The following is a 26,868-nucleotide window of genomic DNA, read 5'->3' as shown; positions in this document are numbered from 1 at the left end:
CGACCATAGGCATCGCGGGCGTGACACGGTTCATGTCAACCGACTTAAGCCGTACTATGACCCCCTCATCCTACCTACGCCGTAAGTCGCCAGGATGGCTCCTCTTCTCTCCCGGGGGCCATTGTGGTGAAGACGAAGACGAAGAAGGCGCTCTTGTGTCGGCTGTGCGCGTGATCAGCTTTCGACTACTGCCAGTGCTACTAGACTGGGCCTAGTGCCTCATAATAAATCATCTTATTACACACAAAACAAAAGGCTCTGACGCAGAATCTAAACCGCGGAAACGGCATGCCAATTCGAGATCCTACCCCAACGCCACTGCTCCAACTTGCCCAGCTGCTTTTCTGGTTGTGATATTTACCACTGCCCGAAAGTTGCTCAGTCTTCCTACGCATTATTTTTGTTGATTTCGAAGTCTCGAAGCCCGATTATTGCGCAGTTTACCTACACTCTGCTCTAACCTAGTTAGCTAAGCCATATATAGCGTTTGGAGCCTCTTCTGAACTCCTCTTTTGTGAGAATAGCGCGCTCTCAACAGAGCTATAGCACTGATTGCTGTCGAATTGAGGTACGACATGTTCGTTCTAGCTTCTTCTTTGCGCGGTATCCCGTCCTGCACATTTCGCGACGACAATGTAATCGTGTATGACAAGTAGCTCCGTACTTTCGGCTTAACATGAAATGCGAACAGCGCAGCGCGTGGGCGGAGCATAATTGAAGGTGTCGTGCGCACCGTCCAATCATCAACCACTCAGAGGGCGGCACAATCGGTTTGGGCCCGCACTGCGCGATGGTGCTCCACCATATACTGCGACATTTTCGTTTCTCTTCTGTTTCACTGTAATTTTGAAATTGAGAAAAGATGAAGCCCAGTAAATGATTGATGACCGCACAAACAGTAGCACGCGCGACGTTGTTCCGAGTGCTATTTGGCGCCGTGAGCCCTTGCAGTTTCACCACACTGGGCGATCGCACTTGCCCTATACTGCGATGTTTTAGCTTCTGTATTCCTCGATTTTTTTTTCTCTTTTCTAGTTTCCAAATAAAAACGAACCAGAACAGAAAAGAAAATATCTCGGTATAGGAGGAGCGTCATCGCGTAGTGCTGTCAGACAGGATCTGCGCGCCTGCCATTGGTGAGGAGCGGATGGCACGCGCAAAAATTAAACTATGCTTCCGCCATTCGCTCCGCTCTTCGCGTTTTATTTTACGCCTACAGTACGTGTTATAGCCACTGTACTCCGAAGGTTGTGCTAAGCTTCGTCGAGTGCCAGCTGCGAAAGAGCTTTATTTTTTTTTGTTTACGGACCCGCCGTATCGTTAAAAAGACAAAGTCGATTGTTCGCGCTTACGTTGGATATTGCTTTACACTTAGAAAAAAAAACAACGCCTTAGGATAATAACTACTGTGAATAGGGGATGTCATAAAAAATATTGCAACGGGGCCCTTACTCGATTGCTAGCCTGTAGTGCTTGACAGCTTGGTCAGAGTTGCCGATGTCCTTCTGCAGATTGGCGTAATTGTAGTGCATCTTTGCGTTTCCTGGGAGGTCCTTGATGCCCGATCTGAAGAAAAAAGATAGTGCTTCGTTATCTAACGTGCATATAATCAGCACGGGAGCAGAAGAAGAAACCGTGAATCCTGTTCAGTATTAGAAGGACACAAATTGTATAAAGAAGTTTGAACGGGGTGAAATTAGGTCCTATTTAAACTCACTCGAACAACGTTTCTCTAGAGGCCCACACGCCGTTCCTACTCCAGGTACGCGCAGCAAACAGCAGCACCAGAATGAAGCAGGAGGCCCAGCTGCACCACCTGACCACTCGACCGCACCGCGTGTGGAGGCGGTGCAATCCTTGGGCCACGAGTAGAGTAACGCCGATGCTGCAATGGTGAATAAGTGAATCTACAAGAATGAGTACGCATCAGTGAACAGCGAACGAAAAAAAAACTGATAATTTTGGTAGAAAATATTAAAAAATAACATTCTTTGAAGCACGAAACATTTCGGTCCACTAGCGCTTTTCAAAGAAAAAATCTGGTAGGGAGATAGAGCCGCCGAAAAAGAAGTCCTCATGGCGGATGGCTAATACTGAATGTCGAGATGTGCCAACAGCTCTGTTTAAAACTGCATTTAAATAACGCCACAGTCAGAAAAGTGCAGACGAAAAACGCATTAAAACCTCCTCAAAAGGTCAGACAATCGCGAGCAAGGACAAGGCAGCCAATTAGCCTGGGACCAGAAAGCAAAAAACGTGTTTCTGCTTAGGGACCACCCAAAAAGAAAGGCCCTAATTATTCTCTGAATAAAGATTACCTCATTCTCTTTCTCTTTCCTGATAATCCAACAACGTCTTTATCTCAGCTGCACCACGCAAAAAAAAAAGAATACGCAGTGCGCTTTGTGTCCGGCAGCAGGTTGAAACAAAGTAATACCACTGTGAGGAGAGACTGCAATGTGGTCTGCCGTTTTCTGGTTCTAGGCCTATAATACCCACACACAGTTCCACGTCGAATAAAAAAAAAAATTATCAGCCATTCCACTCTGCGAACGTGAATCGCAAGAATCTTGAACAACTGCAGAAACACATTTAGTGTCCTGATCGGTGGTCATCGCGACGATATATGTTCTCGTATAACCTGTAGTATTAAATGCGCAGGCATTTAATTCCTAGGGAATGAGAAATTTGTCCGTCACGTAAGGTAATTAATGGCTCATACACCCGTAAGCAGTGAGTCAGTGAGTGAAAACTTTATTGTAAATGTCGGGCGATATGGGTGGGGTGGTACCATAAGCACCCCAGTCTAGGTGACGGCCTGGAGTCCTTGGACTCGGGCGGCTTCCTCGGCGTGCCGGACGGCCCACCCCGTAAGCAAGCCAAAAAACGTGAAAAAATATCGACCTAAGAGACCACTGATTTTGAAAATGGTGCCTACTAATAACTAATCTGTTGAAAATGCATATCCAAGTTAAGAGGCGTATAAGGTTTTGCATAAAATGAAGCGATGTTGCGTGAAATTCGGGAGCTGCGTTTTTCCACGCGCGGATTTGTTGACCGACACCTAAAATCCGCGGAACGCTAGCCTAAACAGCTTCGGTGCAAGAGCAATCCCTTCTTCACCTTAATTTGAGTTATTTGCGTGATAACTTGATCAGTATAGAAATTCATTTGTTTGCTGATATACCGATAACTTAGAAAACTTCCCACAAAGAGAGAGAGAGAGAGAAAGGCAAGGGAAAGACAGGGAGGTTAACCAAAGATTATCTGCGGTTGGCTACCCTGTACTGGGGGAGGGGCAAGGGTATTCGATAGGTGAGAGAGAGAAGAATGAAAAAATAATAAAGAAAACCTTCACACACACACGCACGTACAGACGAACTGTTTCTGTGGGCACTGTCACGTAGTCCGCAAAGGCGTTCCCAGTGTTACGCAGTGTCACCTTACAATCCTACATCACACAGTGTAGTCACAATTTGTCAGAAAGTCCAGTGTCTTTTAAGTACCGCAGGAGCGCCTTCATCGCGGATCGCACTGATGTTCGCGTAGGCCAGTTTCCAAGAATCTTGTTTTCTGTCATTGGGCGCTTGTCCAGTTTGTCTAGGGTGTCTGATAGGGCTGCTCTTTGCACGTTGAAACGAGAGCACTGACAAAAAGGTGCGCAATTGTTTCATTGCACCCGCAGAAGTCACAAAGTGGGCTGTTGCCCATTTTGATAAGAAAAGAGTACGCATTTAAAAATGCTACTCCACGCCATAGACGGACTAGAAGGGTGCAGACACGTGGTGGAAGCTCGGGCAGAATACGGAGCTGTTAATTATGGTCCAGGGTATAAAGGTGTGTACTTGCGAACTCGGATGAATTCTATTGAGCTCTATGAATTCTACTGAGCGAAAAAAACTCTCCGTGCTTGCACATGACCTGCTATTAATCAGGTCATGTGCAAGCACGGAGAGTTTTTTCGCTGCGTTGGCTCTCGAAAGAGGAATGGCAACGCAGTTGACGCTGTCATGGGCAGATCCGGCAGCTGTGTCTGCTCGATCATTGCCATGTATGCTACATTGACTAGGCAACCACTGATACATTATATCGTGTTCTTCGTCGACTATGCGATGGTGGACTTCTCTGATCTCTGCGACGAGCTGCTCATGTGATCCATGGCGCTCTGCTGAGCATACACTCTGTAGGGCTGCCTCGGAAACACAGAAGACTGACCATGCATGGGGTGGTTCCTCCTGAATGAAATGAAGAGCCGCACGCTGGGCTACCAGTTCAGCAGCTGTCCTTGATGATACATGTGACGTTTTTAGCTGTATTTTGACGGATCTTGTTGGTATCACCGCAGCAGCAGCTGAACTTGCAGATGTGACTGGGCCATCGATGTAAACGTTACGCGGCCACTGTGCACCTCATGTAAAAGTTCTAATGTGGCCTGCTTCAGGGCAAACGACGGCATGTTAGCCTTCTTCATGATTGTTGGGGTGGTGAGGCGTATTACAGGTCTGTGCAGGCACCATAAAGGAGATGATGGTCTTGCTGCAAGCATGTAGTTCGATGGCAATGAGGTACGATTGGCAACAATTATATGACTGAAAGTTGCGTCTGGCCTTTCTGCGGGTAGCGCGGCAAGATGGTGAGAAGGCAGTCGGGCAACGTGCCGAATATGCGCCCTGAGAGCGTCGGTTGCCATGTACGTTGATATCGGGTGATCTCGAGCTATGGCAATGGTTGCCGCTGTAGACGCATGCCTCGGAAGACCGAGACACACCCTTAGGGCTTGAGCTTGTAGTCACTGTAGTACACGCAGGTTTGTTTTGCAGGTGTTACGAAGCACAGGGAGGCTGTATCTTGCGAAACCGAGGAACAAGGCGTTATAGAGCTGCAGCATTGGCCGCACCGATGTACCCCATCACTTTACGCCGTGAAATTTGAGATGTGTTATTATCATTAACCTCTTCTTTAGGTAAGAAACTCCCTTACTTATCGAAAACGCTAGCACAGACTATGCGTAAGTTAATTGTTCTTAAATCAGAATTTCCATGTATTAAGACAGCATAGCATATGTCATACATTAGTCATTATAGGTTTAAACATGATGTAGGTAAATTATTTGACGACTGTGTCTACAGGACGTCAATAGGAAACTGGCGCAACTTACCCGTCAGCGTCGAACGCATGTGAGGACGTTTACGCACGATATTTTCGGAATTATGCAATGATTTTGGGGGGCAAAGCGTGCACACTGAGAAACCCGTTATACTCGCATGTCATGATTGCATTTCAACAATGTAAAAGAAAAGAAAAACACTTTTTTTTAGTTTTCTCTTAGAGTGGCATGGAGACACCAGCATTCTCATTGCACGTTTCCTTCCTATAGCAACGTCATGTTGTGTGTTGCAGTAATCATTTAGATCATTATCAGTAGCACAAGCTCAACACAGTATAACTTAAGTATCTTTTGATGAATTTTGCCGCTCACGTTCTTTAGTGTGCAGAGGGAATAGTGCCAGTGCATAGCTAGAGAACAGAGATACCGCTGGCCAGATAATTGCGTTACAATTAATAAGACAGTGTTTGCGACTATATCTTTTTTAAACCCCACCTTTAGCAAGCACTTTCACCATCCGAGGAACTAACCAATCAGATATTGTAATAGTAAGAACAAAAATGCAGAATGCGATGTCGACGTGAAACGCATTGTGGCAAGAGGCCCGTTGTTGGCAAAGTAGCGCAACTTGAGGATAAAAAATAATAGTGCGTCTCTGACAGTTTCCTGAATGAATGAGCAACGTTGTGGAGTAATTTTTCGTAGAAAGTATCAAGAAAAAAATAGAAGACAGAATGATACAGCGGCTGCAACAGTAAGTGCTTACAGCGCTCTGTGCTAAAGTAGAATTCATTCACGCACTAACAACCTCTGGAGGAAAAAAAAACAATGAAATATTTCTGAACAAAACAACACAACCAATCAATACGAAGCCAGCCCTGCCACTGTTCGAGACAGCAAACAACCAGCTTCGCGGTGAGCAAAACGCAGCAGAAACTCTCGATGGGGAGAAAAATCAGGTGATGGGCATTTGCTGCAAGCGAATAACTTATTGCTGAGAATACACAACGCGCCATCAAATGGCTGCGCCGGGGGTTTGAAAACAAACAAACAAACAAAAAAGAAAGACTGGAATGGAGTCGAACGACCGTTCTGGCAATTTACTGCAGCAGTGAAGCAATTGCGTGAGGATGCGCAGCATGCCGGCGAGCGTTCTTTACAAGCCACATAGAGGACACGACACAAATGCAAAACTAATGGTTTGCAAAGGAATCGTTTCTGTTTGCGTTGTCATTGAAAGAAGTGCTCTGTAAAGACATTTGTGCCTTTGCGTATGCATTAAATGGCGGCAATGCATCGTCAAGTAAACGTGGTACATATGCAGAAATGCAAAGTGCATACGACCTTGCAGCATGTTCGAATGCGTCGATATAGTCACCGTTAGAGCAACGTATGGCGCTGTACTTACGATGATAAACACAAGCACATTGCGAGAGGCTACTTTGCATGTCCCTTCACCATAGTTAGCTTAACGCAGAACACAATAATAAAGAAAGCGCTAAAAGACAGGCCGCAGTCTGGTACGTCGTGTCATACCTGGACGATCTGAATACAATCCATTAGCACACATGCTGTCGTTTGTATGTCAAGAGAAAGAGAGCGAAAAGCTTTATTTTGATGGAGCACGGACAGCGGTGCATGGATTGCCCGTGTCGGGTGGAGCCCTCAGTCTAGGGACCCAGCGGCATTAGCAGCAATTTCGGCTCTGGTGAACAGCTTTCGCTGATCCTCCGATACCGAGCTGGTCAGTGCCACCTTCCCAGTACTCGTGCGTTGCGCTTCGGTTAGGGGATGCTAATAGGGATTTTCTCGCAGACCCATTTAGGGATGATACAGGGTATCTCGCAATGTAAAGAAAGGATAAAGGGTTTGATATGGCGTGGAGGAATGTGAGGTGCGGATAGGTGTATGTCTAGAGTTGCCTCCAGGCTGTGGCTTCATCTATGGTGAGGGTTGGGTGTGGTGGCGGCATTGTTCTTCTCGAAAGGCGGTAAGGTTGAAGTATTTCGTAATAAGCGTGTAGTGCTTGTGAAATCGAGTCATCTTCCGTCTCTTGCAGTGCCCGGTTGCAGCGGCCTCGGGCTATCCTGTGTGCTCAGTGGTTTCCGCTGACAGCTTCGTGTCTGGGTGCCCAGATTATCGTGTTGCGGGGTGTTTCATTGAAACGGCTGAGGATATCGCAGGCTACTTTATGGAGATGGCCGTTCCCCTAGGCTCGACATGCTGATTGACAATTTCTTATATACTTCCATATCCTGTCTAGGTGCCGAGATGGCGATGGCAATGGCGGCCTCTTCAGCTGCTGAAGCGTCATGTCAGACCATAGGCGATTGGCCCTGGTTCCACCTGTACTGTGAAGTATTTTACATCCTTAAAAATGAATACGGGTCCAAATAAATTTAGAAATTGCCCCCTTAAACTGTTTTCAGTGTAGGGATGTGATTTATAACATATTTACAGCTTTTTTTCACATTTAGGGGTGTAAATTATGTTACGATGCAAAGATGCCAGAATCACCGAAAGAGATGACAATCAATTTAGACGCTCTGAGCGCCCACAGCTAGCATTTTAGGAGAGCTTAGAAGGAGCGAACGCTTATTTCACCTGGTATTTGCCATCAACGGCAGCCTGAGCGCAGCCATCGGGTCAATTCGCACTGAATGAGATGGACGGCTGCCGCTACGTCTCATAACTCTATTTCGTTGACGTACGTTCCATTCGATAAATAACGCATGTTCGCTTTACCCAAGTAAAACTACGGAAACAAAACTGTGAACGCAGCATGCGCACTGAGTGAAGCACTTTTTACTTACCTGGGCAAACCACTAACGTTCGCTTGCATGTTATGGTGAATCAGGTCTTTGACATACGAAGCCGTAGGAGGATTTTTCGTATATTTTTTGTTGCATGGCCAAAAGCAATTGCAAAAGCAACTCCGGCTTTTGCTGCTTACGGTGCGGCCGCGCGGCCGCCATATATTCAAAGCTATCTGCGCTGTGGTTAAAGCGCGCGCTCGCGCAGGCCTCATCTTCGAAGCGATCTGCAATGTGAACAAAGTGCATGCGCCGAGTACCGCTAGCTTCGTATGGGCTGTGGTTTCGACGTTTAGTTCGCGTTGTAGCGAGAGACAACACGAAGGTCGATTCACTCGCTACTGCTGCCGCGTTTCCTCACTGCAGCGTTCTCACAGCGAGTTTCCGCGGTCATCGAGCACAATGTGTTCATGTTTACCTGTGTACGTGTGTCGCCGTGCTTGTTAATTTGGCTAGTAAGCGAATGTTTACAATTTTATACGGTCGATAAACATACTATCCTTATTACGTATAGCTGCCTACTAATATCGCAATGAATGATTCGCGTTTCGGGCGAAACTGCGCGTTTTTTTTATACAATCTTACACTTTTCTGGTTACACTAAACCCGTTGCAATGCGAGGTTTTCACTCTCTTGGCTTTGTTTGCAGACTATCGAGAGAATTCAAGTCTCCTACATCATTCCGCAAGTTGTACACAACAGCCTATCTTCCTCAACTCGAATACGCGTTGATCCTCTGTAATGGTTCTTCTATATAGATCCAATAGTGGCATTATAGATCGGGTCCAGACAACGTTTCTAAGCATATATTACCACCGCTTTCCTAACACGTACACTGGACCTCGTTCTAGCATTGATGGATTATTGTCATTTCCCTTACTTCGCTGGCGACGTAATCGGGCTGACCTTCTATTTCTTTCAGAGTCCTTCGCGGTGCCCTCACCTGCCTCGAAGTGTTGAGTTATATCATGTTTCGTATTCCGCGCCATGCCACCACAAGACATAGACCTTTCCATGTACCTGCATGTCATCACGAAAACTCAATAGTCCATAGACTGTTGAGCCTAACTTTAACGCTTATTTTCATGATTTAGATATTTTTCATAACTTGCTATCTTCGTTCTTTTCCGAGCTTTGCCTTGTTTTGTAATATTTTCACGCATGTACAACCGACTCGCTCCTCTTTTTTTGTTTATGATGTGAACAATTAAGAACAAGGTAAGAGTTATAATTGCTTTCCTATTCATTGCTTTTTTATTTATAATACCCCACAGTTTCCTTTGTTTGTTCTGGTTTTTGGTATTTAATGCATGCGTGCACAAGCACTTATACTGTTGGGTTGTTTTTGGGCATGGTGAAAAATTGATCGATTGCTTGAGTATTTAATTATTATGGTATTGTAATTATTATACTCCTCTCCACTCCATCATTGATGGTATATCAGTGTGTATTTTATTTTTACTTATTTACTTATTTATTATTTATATAGTACTGCCAGTGGCCTTATGGCAGCCAAGCAGGTGTGTTAATGGAAGAAACACGATAACAAATAGAAGGGTAACAGACAATTTTCAGAACAAAGAAGCAACACAGGTGACGAGGGTAATATCGACACAAAAAGAAACAAAACGGACACTAAGTCACTGCACGTGGCGGGACAAACTGAAGTGGGTAAGAAAAAGCAAAAAAAAAGCTTTTTTTTTTGTTCCACCCTTTTATTTTCCACATTTTTCTTTTAATTTCGTGCCAAACGATGAGCAAGGAACCTTATTACGAATTATAAGAGACGGCTGATAAGAAGGATGCGGGTGACTTCACTTGTGTCATCTTGCTTGGCAATGAATCCTATTCCGACATCGTTCGCGGAAAGGAAGAATAGAGATATAAGCGTTGGCTCTCGTTTGGGCCATTATAATGTTTTATCGTGTTTACCTCGAAGTCTGTCGGGCGGTATTTAATGTGCGCATGCGAATGAAAGTCTAGTTTTGTTGGACTGGTGACGGTGCTGAAGAGAATCTGCAATCGCTGAAGTTAGCGGTGCGATTGAAGTAGAGCCAGTACGGATTGCGTGCGCAAGTTGGTCACAGATACGTTTCTGCCATGGGCAATGTAGATAAATCGGAGCGCCCTGTCTGGGACTTCTTCTATGCGACTAATATCCGTGTTTGTGGGCGGGTCCCCGACGGCATCGGCATATTCAAGCTGCGGTCGTGTGATATTTGTGTCATCATCATCATCATCAGCCTGGTTGATACTTGTGTAGACGACTAATTTTGTTTTAAGCGTGACGCACTTCAGGCGGTGCTTCAGCAGGCACACTTTCTTTCTTTTTTTTTTTTTTGATGAAGCCGACACCCTGTGGTGCACATGAGCGCTACAACCTAAGTTTGAACTGATGTGAACGCCTAAGTACTTGAAATTACTGACTGATGCAGCTGTTCTGTTACTGATCATTCGTTTGCAATACAGTGCCTGTTCCTTTCGCGTCATAGACATGTGGGCTGATTTAGGAACATCAAAATACACATCCCAAGTGGAACACTAGTCACACTACGGCTGCTAAATGCTTTTGAGAATACCCTGGTCTCTCTCGGATTTTACGCCAAGGTACAGAACGAAGTGATCTGCGAAGATGCCTTCCACTGGCAGAATACGCATCGATGGTGTGTGGGAGTGGAACTTTCAAATCCCACAGTGATAGACTAGAAAGAGTCCAGAAAAAAAAGTTCGCTGCAATTGACCGCCGTCGTTCCGGCGCCGGCATTGGTCGATCTTGTAGCGCTTCCACTTTACTCTCAATACCCTCCCTTACCTGCCGACGTATTCGCGCAGACCTTGCATTTCTGTATAAGCGGACCTTCGCGGAAAACTGGACTGCGCTGAGGTACCTCCTAATTGTGCCGCGCTTCTTAGCCTGCAGAAAGTCGCGAGGGAGCGCGGACCATTCTTCGCTCCTGCTCGTCACTGCAAACATTCTGCCGAGTATAGAATTCAAAATATGTGTAAGACTTATTTCGCTGATCCTGATATTTTGTTCATCCGTCTCTTTCATCGTTCTGCGCGCAGCTTCGTATTGTCATGTGCTAGCTTTTTTTTTTTTCTCAGTATGCGTACGTGCTCTCCGCCACGTGATTTAACACATTTTCAGATTGGCCGGCGATATGTCTAATGTTTCAGCGTTTTTTTTTCTTTTTCTCGTGGCTTTAATGTTCTTCCTGCATTGCATTTACATGCATTCTTCATTAATTACTCGACTTTCGTTATTTACTTTCCCCTTAAATTTTCGCCTTTAGCTGTACAGTTAGTTATTTTTTTTTCTCATTTTACTTGCTCACTAATGCTCTGGTCCCTTTCAGTTCGCTTTACTTATGACGATAGATAAGAGATTATTTAAGCAACTTTCTTTGTGCTTTGTTGTGTAACAATATTGTGCTCAAATGGCCTTTCTGTGCATGTAACTTTCTTTTATACCCTTTCTTTTAAGCTGTCATTATGTTTTCGTTTGATTTCCTGTGCATCTGTATCAGACCTCATGGCTATCTGGGCACATAATTTAAAAGCCAGATTGATTTATTTTTATTGACTCTCACGCATTGCTCGCATTTGTCTCCGTCTTTGGGTTGCGAAATCATATTGGCTTTTGTGGATTGTATATGTCTCTATATATAATTGTCGTTCTTTATTTCATGTATTTTCCCCTTTATTCGTTTGCGTATGTTTACTTTTTTTACCGTGCGCCGACACTCAGACCTGTTATTATTATTATTATTATTATTATTATTATTATTATTATTATTATTATTATTATTATTATTATTATTATTATTATTATTATTATTATTATTCAACATACTCGTTAGGTATGTTTTCACATATATCTGCGAAACTATCAACTGGCACAACATATTGTGACAGCCAAGGCATTGTTTTATGAATCGTTGTATCTTCATTTTTAATGTTAAATCTCCGAATAAATCTAACTCTTGGGAAACTTATTTTCTTAAATTTTTGCATTAATAATAACGCAACCTTAAGTGAATGGAAAACAAGCGCACAAGCGAATGAAAGGACGCTCGTCTACTGCACGTATAGTGCAGGTACTGCAACACCACGAGGTAAAAAAAAAATTACTTCCGTGATCTCTGCTGTAGCATCCATCCTAACCCACAGTGAAGCTTCGGAGCGTTAAAACCACAATTTTTTTATATTAATTGTGTCATCTGACATTCCAAGGTTCATTTTCTCAAATATACGTATTCGACGCAATTAAAAAGACAGCACGGTTCGAACACCTTCCAATAACTGAGCACGCATGCAATCCCTGCAGTTCCCACTGCTTTTATACCTGTCCGTCCAGGTTCCACTGTTCCATACCTGGGAATGTACAGAACTCTCTCGGCGACAACGAAGCCGACGGTCACGAAGAGGTTGGACGCCGGAAGGAAAGGCAGTACGGTCAGGAGCAGGGCCACTAGCAGTCCCGAAGCAGGCTCGTGCAGTTGCTCTGGAGTTCTGCAGTAGCAGCACTGCTGCCTTGACTCACCGGCACACTTGATGCAAAGTTTAAAACGGTACCGAGTTAGTGAAAGCAGCGATCGCCCAAGTCACACCCAGCTCACACACAAGAACAAAAGCACACACACGCGCATGACACACAGTCGCACGTATACACCCGCCTACGCTGGTTAACCCGCTCGCGTGCAAAACTGTCGGACCCCGCTAGAAGCCTTATGCAAAAGTGTCCGTGTACCGTGCATTCGATGCACGTTGAAGAAGTCCAGGTGGTCAAAATTATTCCGGAGTGTTCCACAACGGCGTGTTTCATAACCATATCACGATTTTTGCACGTAACACCTCAAAATTTAATTTTAATGAGTAGCATTATATATGTGGCGAGTCGGTCGAGAAATTCCATGCGAAGCCCGAAAACCTCTTTCCCAATACGGGGAGACGATGCACCGTTTTGAAAACATTGTGTGCGTGGTTGATAGCTGCTATCCGGAGCAGAGTGACAAACGATCTATTGTCCGCGATAACACTAGGCGCGCCGTCGCTAAACATTCTACGAGGCAATCCCCTTTTACTCTTCCCCTTACGTTATACGTAGAAAGGAAGCGTTATACCTTGAGCGACGAAACCTAAGCCTATATTAACAGGGGAGTGGGGGGGGGGGGGTGATCACAAGCAGGCTGCGACGCTCTGGTAAACACCCGACCAGTGAGGAGTCAGGACGAGAGGCTGCGATAAACCAAGGCAAAGGAAAATTAAGTGGAACCTCCCTGAACGGGGACTGTCAAAGAGATGGGCAGCACAATCAGCAGGCGGCCTGGTGTGGAATATACATGCTCGGAATTGTAAATATTGTTACATCTCCGCTCATACTCCTCACGCATATATAAATAACGCACACTACAGCACCACAATCCCCACCCATAGCACTTTAGGATGTTTCTGAGTATGAGTAGCCTTAGAGAACAATTGACGGTAACTTTCCAGTCAAGAGATGCGCAACAGCGATTTCTGTAATCTGAAGTTTTTGATTACGGTACTTTTTTCCTTCGATGCGCCCACGACACAACTGCCAGAAAATGACAATTTTCGTGCACGAAAACGTGGAGCGATGTTCAGACATCGTGTGACTTAGAGCCGGTACGCTAAACACACACAAGTTGACATAACCGTACAATTATTGGGTATTTGCAAGCGCATGCCGGAAAAGAAAAACTGTAAAACGAAATTTCCACTCACGTTGGATTTTCGATGCCACGGGCTCGAGGCCCGCCAGGCGAGGGCTGCTAGCGAAGCGAGTATAACCAGTGTTGCCAGATTCCTAGGATCTAGTGGTGACGTCACGAGAGGTACGCTGCCCATCTGCCAATCGTAAGACAGGGTACGTGGACACAAGACGAGCCAGGCGTTGAACGCGCAAAGGTAGCTGTAAGTCAGCAGCCTGTCATAAGGGAAACATGACAGTGTCAGTCAGCAGGCATCAACTATCTTTTTTATTCAGTAATGTGACGGCATGGATTTTCGCGCAGTATTCGATTGCTTCTGCATTGCTGGTAACGTGTTCCGTTATTTCCTTGCAGTGCGCTTAACAGAGGTTGAATGTCGTTTTCGCACACACAAATTTTTTTATTGGGTTTTGTGTGCCACAACTACGATCTGATTATGAGGCACGCCCTAGCGAGGGACTCCAGAAATTTGGACCACCTGGGGTTCTAACGTGCACCTAAATCTAAGCACACGGGTGTTTTCGCATTTCGCCCCCATCGAAATGCGGCCGCCGTGGCCCGGATTCGATCCCGTAACCTCGTGCTTAGCAACCGCGACACCATAGCTACTAAGCAACGACGGCGGGTACAAAACAATGACATCTTCGTGAAAAAAGCAATAATTGCTGCTGCAATAATGAAGCTTACTAAAATATTTGTTTCTGTGGGATTCACCATTTATTTTTGCAAGAGAATTCAAATTTTCTCACATTTTCTTCCAGATGTTCATTATTACTATATTTTCCTTGATTTCCTTCCTGCGTAACACTTCTCTTGTTGCTTATAGCTGTTCTGAAACTTTTCGCTAAGCAGGCGGGACTTAATAATGAGATCGTAAGAAAAAATTTCTATGGTTTATTTTGGGACTTTGTATCTCAAACATAAATACAATTGTAGTCTTGTTTCATATTTTAGAGCCAGAAGGTGGCCAGCTTTGTTCCTACAAGTAAAAGCTCCCCATGAAAGAGTAAACTCGTTGATCAAACCATCTCGAAGCTAAAGCACAGGACCTTCAATTGATAGCCTGCTTACCAAACGCAAACACGACGAACGTTCTACGTCAAAGCGCTTGCTAGCGTGCTCTGATACTCTCCTAATTACAGCGGCGATGAGGAAGTTTAAGATTATTTTGAAGAAGAAATGTTTTTAGCACACATATTGGTATAGAAGCTACAATCGACAGATAGCCAGAATTTTCTTTTTTTTTTTGCTATGGAGCATTTATCTTACACATGAAACTTTTTACACTAGCAAGATCACCATCATTAGCATCTAGTTCAATGACTTTGCGGTAGAGTTAATAATATTGCAGCCATGCGGGAAAAGAAAACGCTTCGGAGCACTTTTTAATTGATTAAGTAGTGAATGAATCATTAATAAATATTGAATTATTGTTTGATTGATAGATTGATCGAACAATAGACAAATCGATTGCGCGGAATAAATGTAACAGCATTTCATGCATAGCTTTGATACATCAGCATCACTTCGTGTCTCCTTCTTTGCTTCATTTTTTGCTCTTTGCAATATTCAGTAAACTCAGTAAACAACAATATGAGAACGCCCTAGCGCACTCCTCAGATCAAGCATTACCAACGCATGTGTGTTTTGTACCACATGTCTAACCAATACTGTTCGAATGAGAAGATATTGTAAATATCGTTAGTTTGCTTAAACTATTTTGTTCACCTCGTTCCACGCTTTGGTGAGAAGGAAGCAGGGTTGTCCATCTCGGAAAATTCGGGGAAGCTTCCTTGTAGAATCCATAGCCTGAAGCACAGTAGTAACGTCGTCTGCAAAAAAAGAAAGAAGTACAAGGGGGAGGGGGGGGGGGCACGAATGTAGCATGACACAAGTTATTGGTATACGCCTGTTTTGTTAAGTTGTTTATAAGAGAATCGCTTTGAAGATTTCGTGGTTATATCGCAATGAAAGGAAAGAAGTAGTCGTACACCTTATAGTAGCGCGAAACTACAAATGAAACGCAGAAAAGTTTTTATCCGAAAGATGGATGGATGGAAACAACGTTATTGTAAATCCGGCGAAGTTTACCGACCCGGGCAATGCGGGGACTCCGAGGCCTTGCCTCGTCGGCCCGAAAGCTTTGTAGTTCATGAAAAATTCGTCCTGCTGGCGGGACCAAACACAGGCACAGAGCCTTTCCGAGTCCCTTGCCTAGCTATGCAAACGAACCAGAATCCTAACAGATCACAGGGCAAATCCGTTTCGCTAGCTGATATGGTAGAGCGGCCGCGCCAGAAAAGCGTTGGTCCTGGTTAGGTTACCCGAATATATACCGATGCTCCCTGAACTGTGGAACCCCTGCGGGCTTCATTTGTAACCCATGCCGCTGTCAGGGGGACATTTTCTTTTTCGTTACATAAAACTTCCTCCAACTCGCGCATTTCCGGAGAACTGATTTGCAGTTATCATTGCGTGGCTATTGCGCGAGATACGCTCGCTGTTTTGGAAAGTTCGTAAATGTTATTGCCAATGGGGTAACAAGACGGGCTTATCGATCAGGATGCATGAGCCGCGAATACTCTGCACGTTGACGAATCTAAGCTGGCATTAGCGACTGCGCTGGAATATACAATGACATTTGCTTAAATAGTTAAGGGCTTCAAACAGGAGTGCAATTCCACCGAACGACGACTGGCCATCGTTTCTGCAATGGTACGCCTCGCTTGCCAGATGCGAGGTCCCCCAGTTAATAGTTTGAACACACCATGGGACTCTTGCATAAATAACAAGTTACACACAATAAAGCCCCTGCTTGGCGAGTGGAAGTCGTGCAGTCACCAGCAACACTTCCATGAGGTGATCCTCTGTCGAGATCGAATTGGACATACACACCTGACACACAACTTTCCACTTCAAAACGAAAACCCGCCAACTTGCGAGAAGTGCCATGAAGCACTTACAGTAATGCACATTATTATGACGTCCACATACTGAAACACAGAGGCGGAAGCTTTTATAGAATCTATATAACCTACACATACCTTTACACTCCGCGCAATACTGGGAGATGATCCGCTAGTGCCCTTCACTGACTTGTTGAGTTTTTTTAGAAGAAACCGGTTTTTCGCGCAGACTATAAGGTAACGCAGCTTTCACTTCTTCAACATTTGATTGCTTAATATCTTGTGATTGGCGCAGCATGGCCTTAGTCGTTCTTGCGCCATTAAACCCGAATTAAGTAACTAACATTTACACTTTCTCCTGGTGCGTCCGCACCCGCTAGCGTGTGAGATTATGAGTTAAGCCTGCTATATTCAAGTGAAGAAGCACGTCTTGTCCTTAGCATTTCTCGTATGTGTCCGTAGCGTCGACCGATCGATCCGCAAGGCCCTGTGGTGAACGAATGATTTCGGCAACCAGGTAGCGGACCTCATAAATTTTTGAATACACGGAAACGACCTGGGTCAATAAAATATAGCGCTTCCTTTTAATCTACTGCAGTTTCTCTAATATCTTCAAATTATCATTGAAATGTAGCTATCTCGTCCACGTCACCTTTTATGTCTTCTGGTAGCACGCGAGGGTTTACTCGCCGGTTGCATATTCCCAAAGTCCAGGTATCACGTGACGCCTTACGGCAGGAAGGATGCCCTACATCCGCCGCCGACGCCATGATTGGCGGCACTGTCTATAATGCACTGCCGGGTTTAACTTTAACACACATACATAAATGAAGAAGAAAATAGACGGAGAAACGGTTCCGCGGTAGTTCAAATGGTAAGAGTATAGGGAGCGTAAAACGGAGGCATGGGTTCGTATCATACCGGCGGCCGCTTGTTTTTTGATACACTTTGGCCTCGCTTCGTTCATAATTTTTACATTTGAAATAAATAAACGCGCAATTTCCGCTACGCTTCTTTGTTATTGCCTGTTAGCTTCACGTGGTTGTGACTTCAAATTATGCAGGAATTGGGGAAAAAATGCGCTCAAACGCTCCCTAGACGACGCGCTCACACTTCTAGAGTGTAACCAAAATGGGCAATGGGGCATGGTGAGCAGTCCGCCCAGTTGCTTACTGTGCGTGTGAACGAGGTTTTGGTTCTCGTTGCATTTCTTTTACGTTTATTCATATTTTTATACCATCATCTCAGAAAAAAGTGTCAATACATGGCCGGATCCCTCTGAGCCCCATGATGCAAGTTTGATTCAAAAACATGTACAAACGCTGAAAGTGCGCCTTGCATAATCTTGTTCATCATGTGACTCCCTTATAATTCGCGAACGCTGAAATTTATTTTTTTTTAAGGGGGAGGGGGGCGAGGGGCTGTCGCGCACGTCACCATTATCTATTGCTTTTTTGAAGCTCCTAAGTAATGAAAATGCTCAATTTTTATTGAAATAAAGGAAGGTTATTGTTTTCCTATTCTATTGGTAAATTTCTGAAATAACATTACGACCGTCAAGGCACAGTTAGCGTGAATAATTACGTTCATTTTTTTTACTTATTTTCATTATACTTGCACCAGCAGACAAGCATTACTATACGGAAGGGAACTGTATTGTAGATAAGGATATATCTGTTTTTGAGGCTTCGTACAACTTAGCAAAGGAGCGGCACACTTCGTCCAAAACCGAAACAACTCAAGTACTACTACGACGGTCCTACAATGATAACTGGATTCATATGAGAAGCCATAACTACGCCAGATGCCTGAAGACAAGAAGAAAAAAAAAACAATGTAAAGCCTACTAACTCGAAAACTAAACGTGCATAAATTATACCAAGACACACATCACACCAACTAACGCAACAGTCAGTCCGTGTAAAGTGTAAAGCATTGCGCTGCTAAGCGCGAGGCCGGGGGATTTTGATGGCGGGCGAAATGCAAGAACAACCGTGTACTTAGATATAGGCGCATATAAAAGAATTCCAGGCGGTCAAAATTGATCCGGAGTCTCCCACTACGGCGTGCCTCATAAGCAGATCGTGGTTTTGCCACGTAAAACCCCCTAATTTAATTTTTACAGTTTAATACAAATGTGTTGGAGAGCATACGGCATCCTGACTGAAAGCTTACCATTATCATTAAAAAGAAAGGTGTGCAATCAGTGAACTCTACCGGTGCTAACATATGGAGCAGAAACTTGGAGACTGACAAAGAAGCTCGACAACAAGTTAATGACCGCGCAAAGAACGGTGTAACGAAGAGTCCTAGGCGTAACGGTAAGAGACAAGAAGAAAACGCTATGGATCAAAGAGCATACGGGGATAGCCGATATTCTAGTTGACACTAAGAGAAAGAAATGGAGCTGGGCAGGTCATGTAATGCGTAGGTTAGATAACCGGTGGACCATTAGGGTTACAGAATGGGTGTCAAGTGATGGGAAGCGCAGTCGAGGACGGCAGAAGACTAGGTGGGGCGATGGAATCAGGAAATTCACCGGCGCTAGTTGGATTCGGTTGGCGCAGGATAGGGATAATTGGAGATCGCAGGGAGAGGCTTTCGTTCTGCAGTGGACATAAAATAGGCCGATGATGATGATGATGATGATGGTGGTGGTGGTGGTGCTGATGATGGTAGTGTAAAGGAATCAGAGACAAAGCATAGTCTACCCTGTGTGCGAAAAGGAAACCGACGCTAACAAGCGGGAATCTTTGCGAAAGAACGCGATAAGATTTATGGGTATGACCATCGCATTTACCCTCCATCACAAGCCCATGACTTATCGCTTGACAGACTTGCACAAAGACGCACGAAAGTACACCTTGTTCCTTGCAATAAGATTATACACAGGTAATGAGCCATTACGACACCGGTTTGGTTTGGAAAATCCGTGGCACCCATAATCTTAATATTTATCGATTTTAATCGCGCTTATACAGTTTCAAAAATTGCTTTTTTCCATCGGCAGTTCAACTCTGCAATGGTCTTAACGGCACGATTCAACATTTACCTTCTGTTAAACTTGCGAATAATATATATATATATATATATATATATATATATATATATATATCATGCCCATATTATCATGTAGCCCTTTAGTTGGTAAACCTGACTGTGTAACCGTGTAATTTACTGCTATATATGGACTCCTGTGTACGTATCTCGTATTTGTTACGCGTTTTGTTATTACCTACCGCGTATGTAGCATGTTGTTCTCTTCTTTGTATACCCATACAGTTCCATGCTTTTTATTACATCGCGATATGAAGGCTCTTATCTTTCTGATCGATTGCCTATATAACTGATTTTGGCTTGTGACTCATTTTAGTTCTCATAAAACAATTTTGCTTTGTTAGTGAAAGCTCGTACTTGACCGTTACAGCTCCCCTTGGTCGAATGGCTGAGCGCATTCTGCACAAATATCCAGCTTTAGCTAAAAACATTTTTTTTTCGTGACTAATCCAACAGTTTCAAGAATGCTTCCTTTGGGCTTATGGCCTATTTGTGGCAATTTGTCTTCCAGAATGCTGGTCGGAATTTTACAGTGCAATTAGTCCAAGATGTCTGATGAAATAAGCAAATTTGCAGGCACAACTTGGAATTAGCTGGCGCTCAGCAGGGACAATTGGAGATCGCAAAGAGAAAATGGTGGCAGTACACATAAAGACAGGCTGACGATGACGATCCCGACATGAGCCGAAGTCGTTATACTGGCGAACAACTTTTTCTTCTTTCTTTTCGGGAGGGGGGGGGGGGGAGAGGGCGTCTACGAAGCGAAAAATATGCATCGACTCTTGCATCGCTGACGTTTTCTTACGGCGAAAATAGAGAACAGTATTGTTTTGTTTTTGACACGTTAATGCATTTTTAGTTTGGCCTTTCGATATTTCGCACGCTGGAGACCATCGAAGTTATACGCATTTCTCAAAGGCCAAAATTGGAGCCTGCGCATAACGGTGAATGTTCGTCGCTCGCCCTCCCGACTGTCGGCTCAGCTGAGAAAATAATGAGCGAGCTCAGCAGCAAAAAGTTGTCGAAACACACAAAACAAATGTTTGTAGCGTCTACGGGGGCACCAAGCAAATGAATTTAGAAATAGCAAACGTAGGCACGTACAAAAATAGTGAGCCAGTCGGCTTATGCTGCGTCGGCTCTACTGATGCCGACGTCTGTTGGGAGTCCTAGTCCTAACCGACGCCGAGATCATACTACCGCTACGAGGTTCTGAGGCAGGCTGCCGTTGCTCGCTGTTCAGAAGTCGACGCAAATATGTATTGGATGTGTATAAACAATGATTAGCTTGAGAAATTTACGCCCAGTCCACTGTCTGCCTTCTCTAACGCTAAAGAGCTATACAAGGTTAAAAAAATAAAAACGGAAACCCGTGCAAAACTTGCCCAGACTACATTGTGCACATGTACCAATACAGGTGTAAAAGCTCGGCTTTCATAGCTTTCCCTTCATAGTAAAAAAAGAAAGAGTTTACCGCGAGCATATCAATCATGCCTGTGTGGCGTCTTTAATAACACGAGCCTCACGCAAATGCCGTACTCTCATAATTACCCGATGTGGCGAATAACTTTCGCCTGCAATGACCCCACGTGAAAAATGAGGAGTCGTTTGGAGCTGATTGGTTGCTAGGGTGTGAGCTCATTTCGAACAGCGTGTCGCTCAAATGTTGGCTGAGCCTTGTCGTTTCTAAGGGCACGTTATTTCTGTTGTGCAGCACGTGCACGAACCGCTGTAGGGTGCATTGTACGCCTTTCTGGCTTTCAAGCAATAATCATGGCCATCTCCTGCTGCAATGGCGTGCGCTCATAACGACAAGGCGTGTACATTTTTTTTGCTGAACGAACGAGTACGGGCCCCGTTCCCTATAACAGCAGGAGCAGGAGCAACGGAAAGCGCGCAGGAACAGGAAACAATTGGAGTGAGTGTCGCGAATGGGAGATTCCGCTCCCAGTGTTATGGCGCAACCGTAAGGCGCCAGGGTGACGTGCGCTTCCCTCCCGCCTACGCATGTACGCACGCAAGCAATCAACAAAGCAAGCCGGCACACGTTCGCGCATAGAAACGATGCTCATCAAGAGAGACACGGCAAGAACAATGGTTACCACTGTGCTTTGTGCCACCACCTCTCCGGTGCGGCCATCCGATCGATGTGAAACGAGGCACTAATTTGCACCTGGTACGGTGCTACGTCTGCTATCGATCGGCATCCATTGCTTGCGAAAGCGTGTGGGCGGCCACCCACGTGAAAAGAAGCAGAGCGTTTGCAGCGCTTACACTATGCCTCCATACTTCGCCGGCTGTGACATATTTTTCCTGTGAGGGAACGACACATTACAAAGCAGCTATGAGGGCACGATGCGCCATTTACATGTTACGCCAAAATTTTTCGTTTTCATTGTGTTTTCATTGTGTTTTCATTGCGTTCAAACGCTTTTCCAAGAGCAGCTCATATTAGAAACATGTTCTGGGAAACGGCTGGCCGGCTGCGTAGGCGGTTGCGCCCAGTAAATAACTTGTTAACTTTTGAATAAGTGCGGTATTGAACGAAGTAGCGCGTATAATGAAAAGCATTCCAATGTGCAGCGCGAGAGTCCACGTAACTACCATCGTAAACTATTTCTGTCTGACTTAGTCGTCGCGCTCTACCAGCCCGTGCCAACTGCCCGGCGACTTCCAGCGCGCCCTGCAAGCACAAGCCTTCCATCTCGAGGCGTCGACAAGGGCCTTCCATCAATGACAGGCTCAGGGCGTGCACGGTACGTGAAGGCGCGCAACAATTTTATCTGTTGGCTTCCTTTCCTTGTTTGTTTTTTCCACGAACATAAGTTGGTATGAAAAACACGGCCACAACGTTGGGTATATCATTAAAATTCCTGCACCGCTATCGCTAAACCTCGTAATTGTACGAACCTACATTTATTCTTTTTCAAGGTTTATTTGACGCTCTGGAGGCTTTCAGAATACGACATCTACTATTTTGTCTTTTCGGTAGACTTATTCTGCGCCCGCACCGTCGCATTTTTGTTTTAGGCATCTGACCAAAGCACCACCGCAGGAAGTGGCAATTGTAGATGATGTCTCAGAATGGTGAGACGCCCGCGAATGGTCGCTTCATGGGCAAGTGACATAACGACTGGACAACGGAGGGACGTTGGAAACGTTGCGACGCGAAGCTTTATTAATGCGGTGAATTATATAAACTAAAATTCAAGCGGACGCAGGCAATTCAAGCGGACGCACTCTGTCGGACGTATACACAGAGATGTCACCAAGGACGAAGGCGATGTGTTACGCTTCTTGAGGGAGGAATGGCGATGACAGGCGTATACGCACCGAAAGTACGGCGCGCATCAACCAGCATTTAAGAATTCTACACCTCTCGAGTCAGTGCGGGACATGCCCATCGTGCATGATTGGCCAAGAACGGGCACATTCCCAGTGGTACGTACCAATTGGCTAAATTAAACAAATTCAAGCAATTCACGATGTATAATAAACTATTTAATAAACAAAACAATGTGCCTTAGAAATATCTGCAAACGGGTTCGAAATGTTCACGTCTTATACCGCAATCATAGTGGGACATCGCCATTAACTAGGATAGGCTAACAATGCGCATACGCGCATACTTGGTATCTAAAGGAAAAGAACTACAGTGAATCGGAGAATCCGGTAAATATATTTAACGATTCTGATAATTGATCGGTGTGCCTTATTAATGCGTGATGGTGTGCTTTATCGGTGGGCTTCACAGACCTGTGAGTCAACATTCTATTTCATTCTGGTTTTGAGCGGGAATTATATTGAGTATATTGTATTAATTATATTATTATTTTATAATAATTACTATAATAGAATATAGATAATATATTATACTATATTGAATTATATTGATTAGGTTAATACTTGGTCCGCATGCAAGGGTTGTATAAGCCACTTCGATGGTAGTTTCATTTTACATTTCAAAATATATCCACCGAGATAGCGGCCGTGCTCCCAAATTCTGTTTGTGCCCTTGGACATCTTATTCCTTGACAGTCCTTCAAACTGTTATGTGCAGTATGGGCTTCTTCTATTAGCTCTTTTATACTAGATTTCGTTTTCGCGTCTCTTGTCATGTCACTGTCGCGAATTGCCGACCTTCATTGATTTCATATGTTTCGCTAAGTCTAATAAACTTATCTTTCCGACCTAACAGCACACACTAGCCTGGAGCAAGGTAGCCACGCAAAACCTGGGAAAGTATGCAAAGAAAGATTCGGTCTAAAAATAACGGCTGTATTCCATGCTTCATCTCTTTCTTGCCACGTTACCCCCGCTTTTGCGTAACGGATATATGTCTAGCATATATATTTATATATATATATATATATATATATATATATATATACATATATATATATATATATATACATATATATATATATAAATAAATAAATATATATATATATATATATATATATATATATATATATATATTATATATATATATATATATATATATATATATGTGTGTGTGTGTGTGCTAGAAATATACCCACTACGCAAAAGCGGGGGTAACGTGGCAAGAAAGAGATGAAGCAGGGAACACAGCCGTTTTTTTTTTTAAACCGTATCTTTCTTTGCCTACTTTCCCAGGTCTTGCGTGGCTACCTGGCTCCAGGCTAGTTGGTGCTGTTAGGTCGGAAAGAGAGAGTGCGTTTACGCCACGAATGCTTTTCCCGAACTCGGGTTTGCCGCCTAATCGGAGCGTAGCTTCGGCACGTAAAATAGCTGAAGTTATTTAAAAGTAATTAACAAGTAATCATACGTAAAATTGGGGCCTACACCGAAGATAGCGCAGTCTAAAATCTAAGACGATCGAAATTACTGCAATAAAAAAAATTAACCCGACGCTTCACCTACTCCCCTCACGCGAAGTTGGACGTCATTGAGTGCCGTGTGCCTAAGTCCGCCCCAATCGCGCTCACAACCAGCTAAAGAACGTTCTGCTTTTCATCGACTTCGAATGGAGGTTGAATTGACTTCAACTTGATGTTTTCATAAAATGCGCATCGTGCTGTGACAGAAAAGTTCAGGGTGATTATCTAGCACACATACACACACACGCATGTACAAATACACACACACATATAAAGGCATACACGCACATACAAACACATGCACGCACATGCAAATACACACACGCACACATACAAATACATGTACACATGCAAATACACACACGCACATACAAATACACGCACACATGCAAATACACACACGCACATACATATACACACATACATGTACACACACGCATATACAACTACACACACATACATATACACACACGCACATACACACACGCATATGCAACTACACACACATACATTTACACACACGCACATAAACACACATACAAATACACACGCACATACAAATACGCACACATACAGATACACACACACATACAAGTACACGCGCGCACATACACAAACACATACTAATACGTAGACGCATACAAATACACACGCGCACATACAAATACACACACGTATATACAAATACACACACGCACGTACACACACATACACACGCATATAACTACACACACATACAATTAATTACACACATGCACATACGCATACACACACGCACGAACAGATACACACACACATATTAATACACACACACACACATACAGATACGCAAACTCGCATACGCATACACACACGTACATACAAATACACACACGCACGTACAAATACAAACGCACATACATATACACGCACACATACACATGCACACACATACAAATATACACACATACAGATACACACACACAATTACACACGCGCACATACACACATGTAATAATACATACACACATACAAATACACACACACACACACCAACACACGCATGCGCGTTCGACGAACTCGAAACTGCGCGCAGCAAAAAGAAGGGATTACATGTCTTATCCTGCCGCCACAAATTACTGGCTACATTTTTGCTAGTTAGAAGTCACAACCACCACATCCATATGCCGAAACATGCTTTCCACGGCTGTTCACATGTATAAATAAATCGCCCTGCTGAATAGTGACCAATATTTTCCTGCCCGCCTTTTCGTGGAACGTGCACTCCGCACAACGCCCCCCCTTACGAGTGTCCCCAAAAAACAGTCTATAATGTCACGGCATCCATGCGTTGTCTGGTGCGTTTGTACGAATGGATGTAACCGTACATGTGTCTCTCAAGTTCGCGCCCATAAGAAATGTAAGTACTACGTTTTGGTTTTAATTCTTAACCTAAGAACAAAGGCGTTGTAGTGTTACAGCATGGTTACTGCGACTGCGGGACGGCCTTCAAGTAACCTGGAATGAGCGACTTTACTGCGGCAAGTGCACAGAATGTACAACTCAATTGCAGTCCATTTCGTATCTATTAATTATCCTGAAATACAGGTCAATTAAATAAGTCTTGTTTTTATAATTATTTCTAGACCTCAGCGGGTGGCTATGTATTTTTAATGCCGAGAGATACGGCTCCGCATACCCTGTGAAAGTCACTAGGTAATCGGAGACAACGAAAATTGCCTGCTCCTCAGGCCAGGATGTTGTCCGTCATAGCGTACCGTGCTCTTGGCCACGGCCTCCAAACTTGACTGAACAGAAGATTTGGTCCCCGGTGAGTGACATTGGAGAAGGTCGTCGGGTAAAAAGATGTGTGTGTGTGCCGCTTTAAGCATACTATTAAGTTGATGGCAGTTACTCTAAAGCATTGTTCGCGATTCTAATTTCGAGTTCATTGAATTTGTTCGCGCGAATTTGATTTCTGGCTAACTTTCAACCTCCTGATGCGAACCCTACACAAAAGCCTTTTCACTGTACTAACTCCAACAAATATCTTAGGTTATGGTGATGTATCCACGATTCATCTATCTTTCATGCATCATATTAAATTATTTCTGTTTCATAATCCTGTCGCGAGACATGTATGTTTCTAGCCCATCCAGGAGAACACCTTAAAGCGTGCACTTAGCGTGACTTCTTCAAGCTGAGTTGCTCAGTAGTGCATTGTCAAGCGCAATAAGAACAGAAAAAGGTAGAGAAAATTCTCAAGTATGCTTTAAAAAATCACCATTGAACTTCCACGTAAAGCATTTCTAGAGCGTGCGTCTCGCAGAGCCATCAGCGAGGCGGAAAGTGCGTAATTCCGGCAACCCTGTGACGGCGAGCGATGGTGCTTGGCGTGCGACTACACGG

General features: G+C 44.2%; 1 protein-coding gene across 1 annotated transcript in view; it reads right to left on the bottom strand.

The window, feature by feature from the left end:
• Positions 1-26,868, bottom strand: part of LOC142560701 (protein O-mannosyl-transferase TMTC1-like) — a 110,711-nt gene that overhangs the window by 20,042 nt on the left and 63,801 nt on the right. The window contains exons 6-10 of the mRNA XM_075672962.1: positions 15,384-15,487; positions 13,669-13,870; positions 12,295-12,470; positions 1,718-1,885; positions 1,453-1,566 (exon numbers count right to left, since the gene is read on the bottom strand). Coding sequence (XP_075529077.1) covers positions 1,453-1,566; positions 1,718-1,885; positions 12,295-12,470; positions 13,669-13,870; positions 15,384-15,487 — 764 coding nt within the window. The remainder of the gene's footprint in view (positions 1-1,452; positions 1,567-1,717; positions 1,886-12,294; positions 12,471-13,668; positions 13,871-15,383; positions 15,488-26,868) is intronic.

Source organism: Dermacentor variabilis, chromosome 10 (assembly GCF_050947875.1).
Source record: "Dermacentor variabilis isolate Ectoservices chromosome 10, ASM5094787v1, whole genome shotgun sequence".
In the NCBI taxonomy this organism is placed as follows: Eukaryota; Metazoa; Arthropoda; class Arachnida; order Ixodida; family Ixodidae; genus Dermacentor; species Dermacentor variabilis.
The sequence above is the reverse complement of the archived record's forward strand: the minus strand, read 5'-3'. Positions and strand labels throughout refer to the sequence as shown.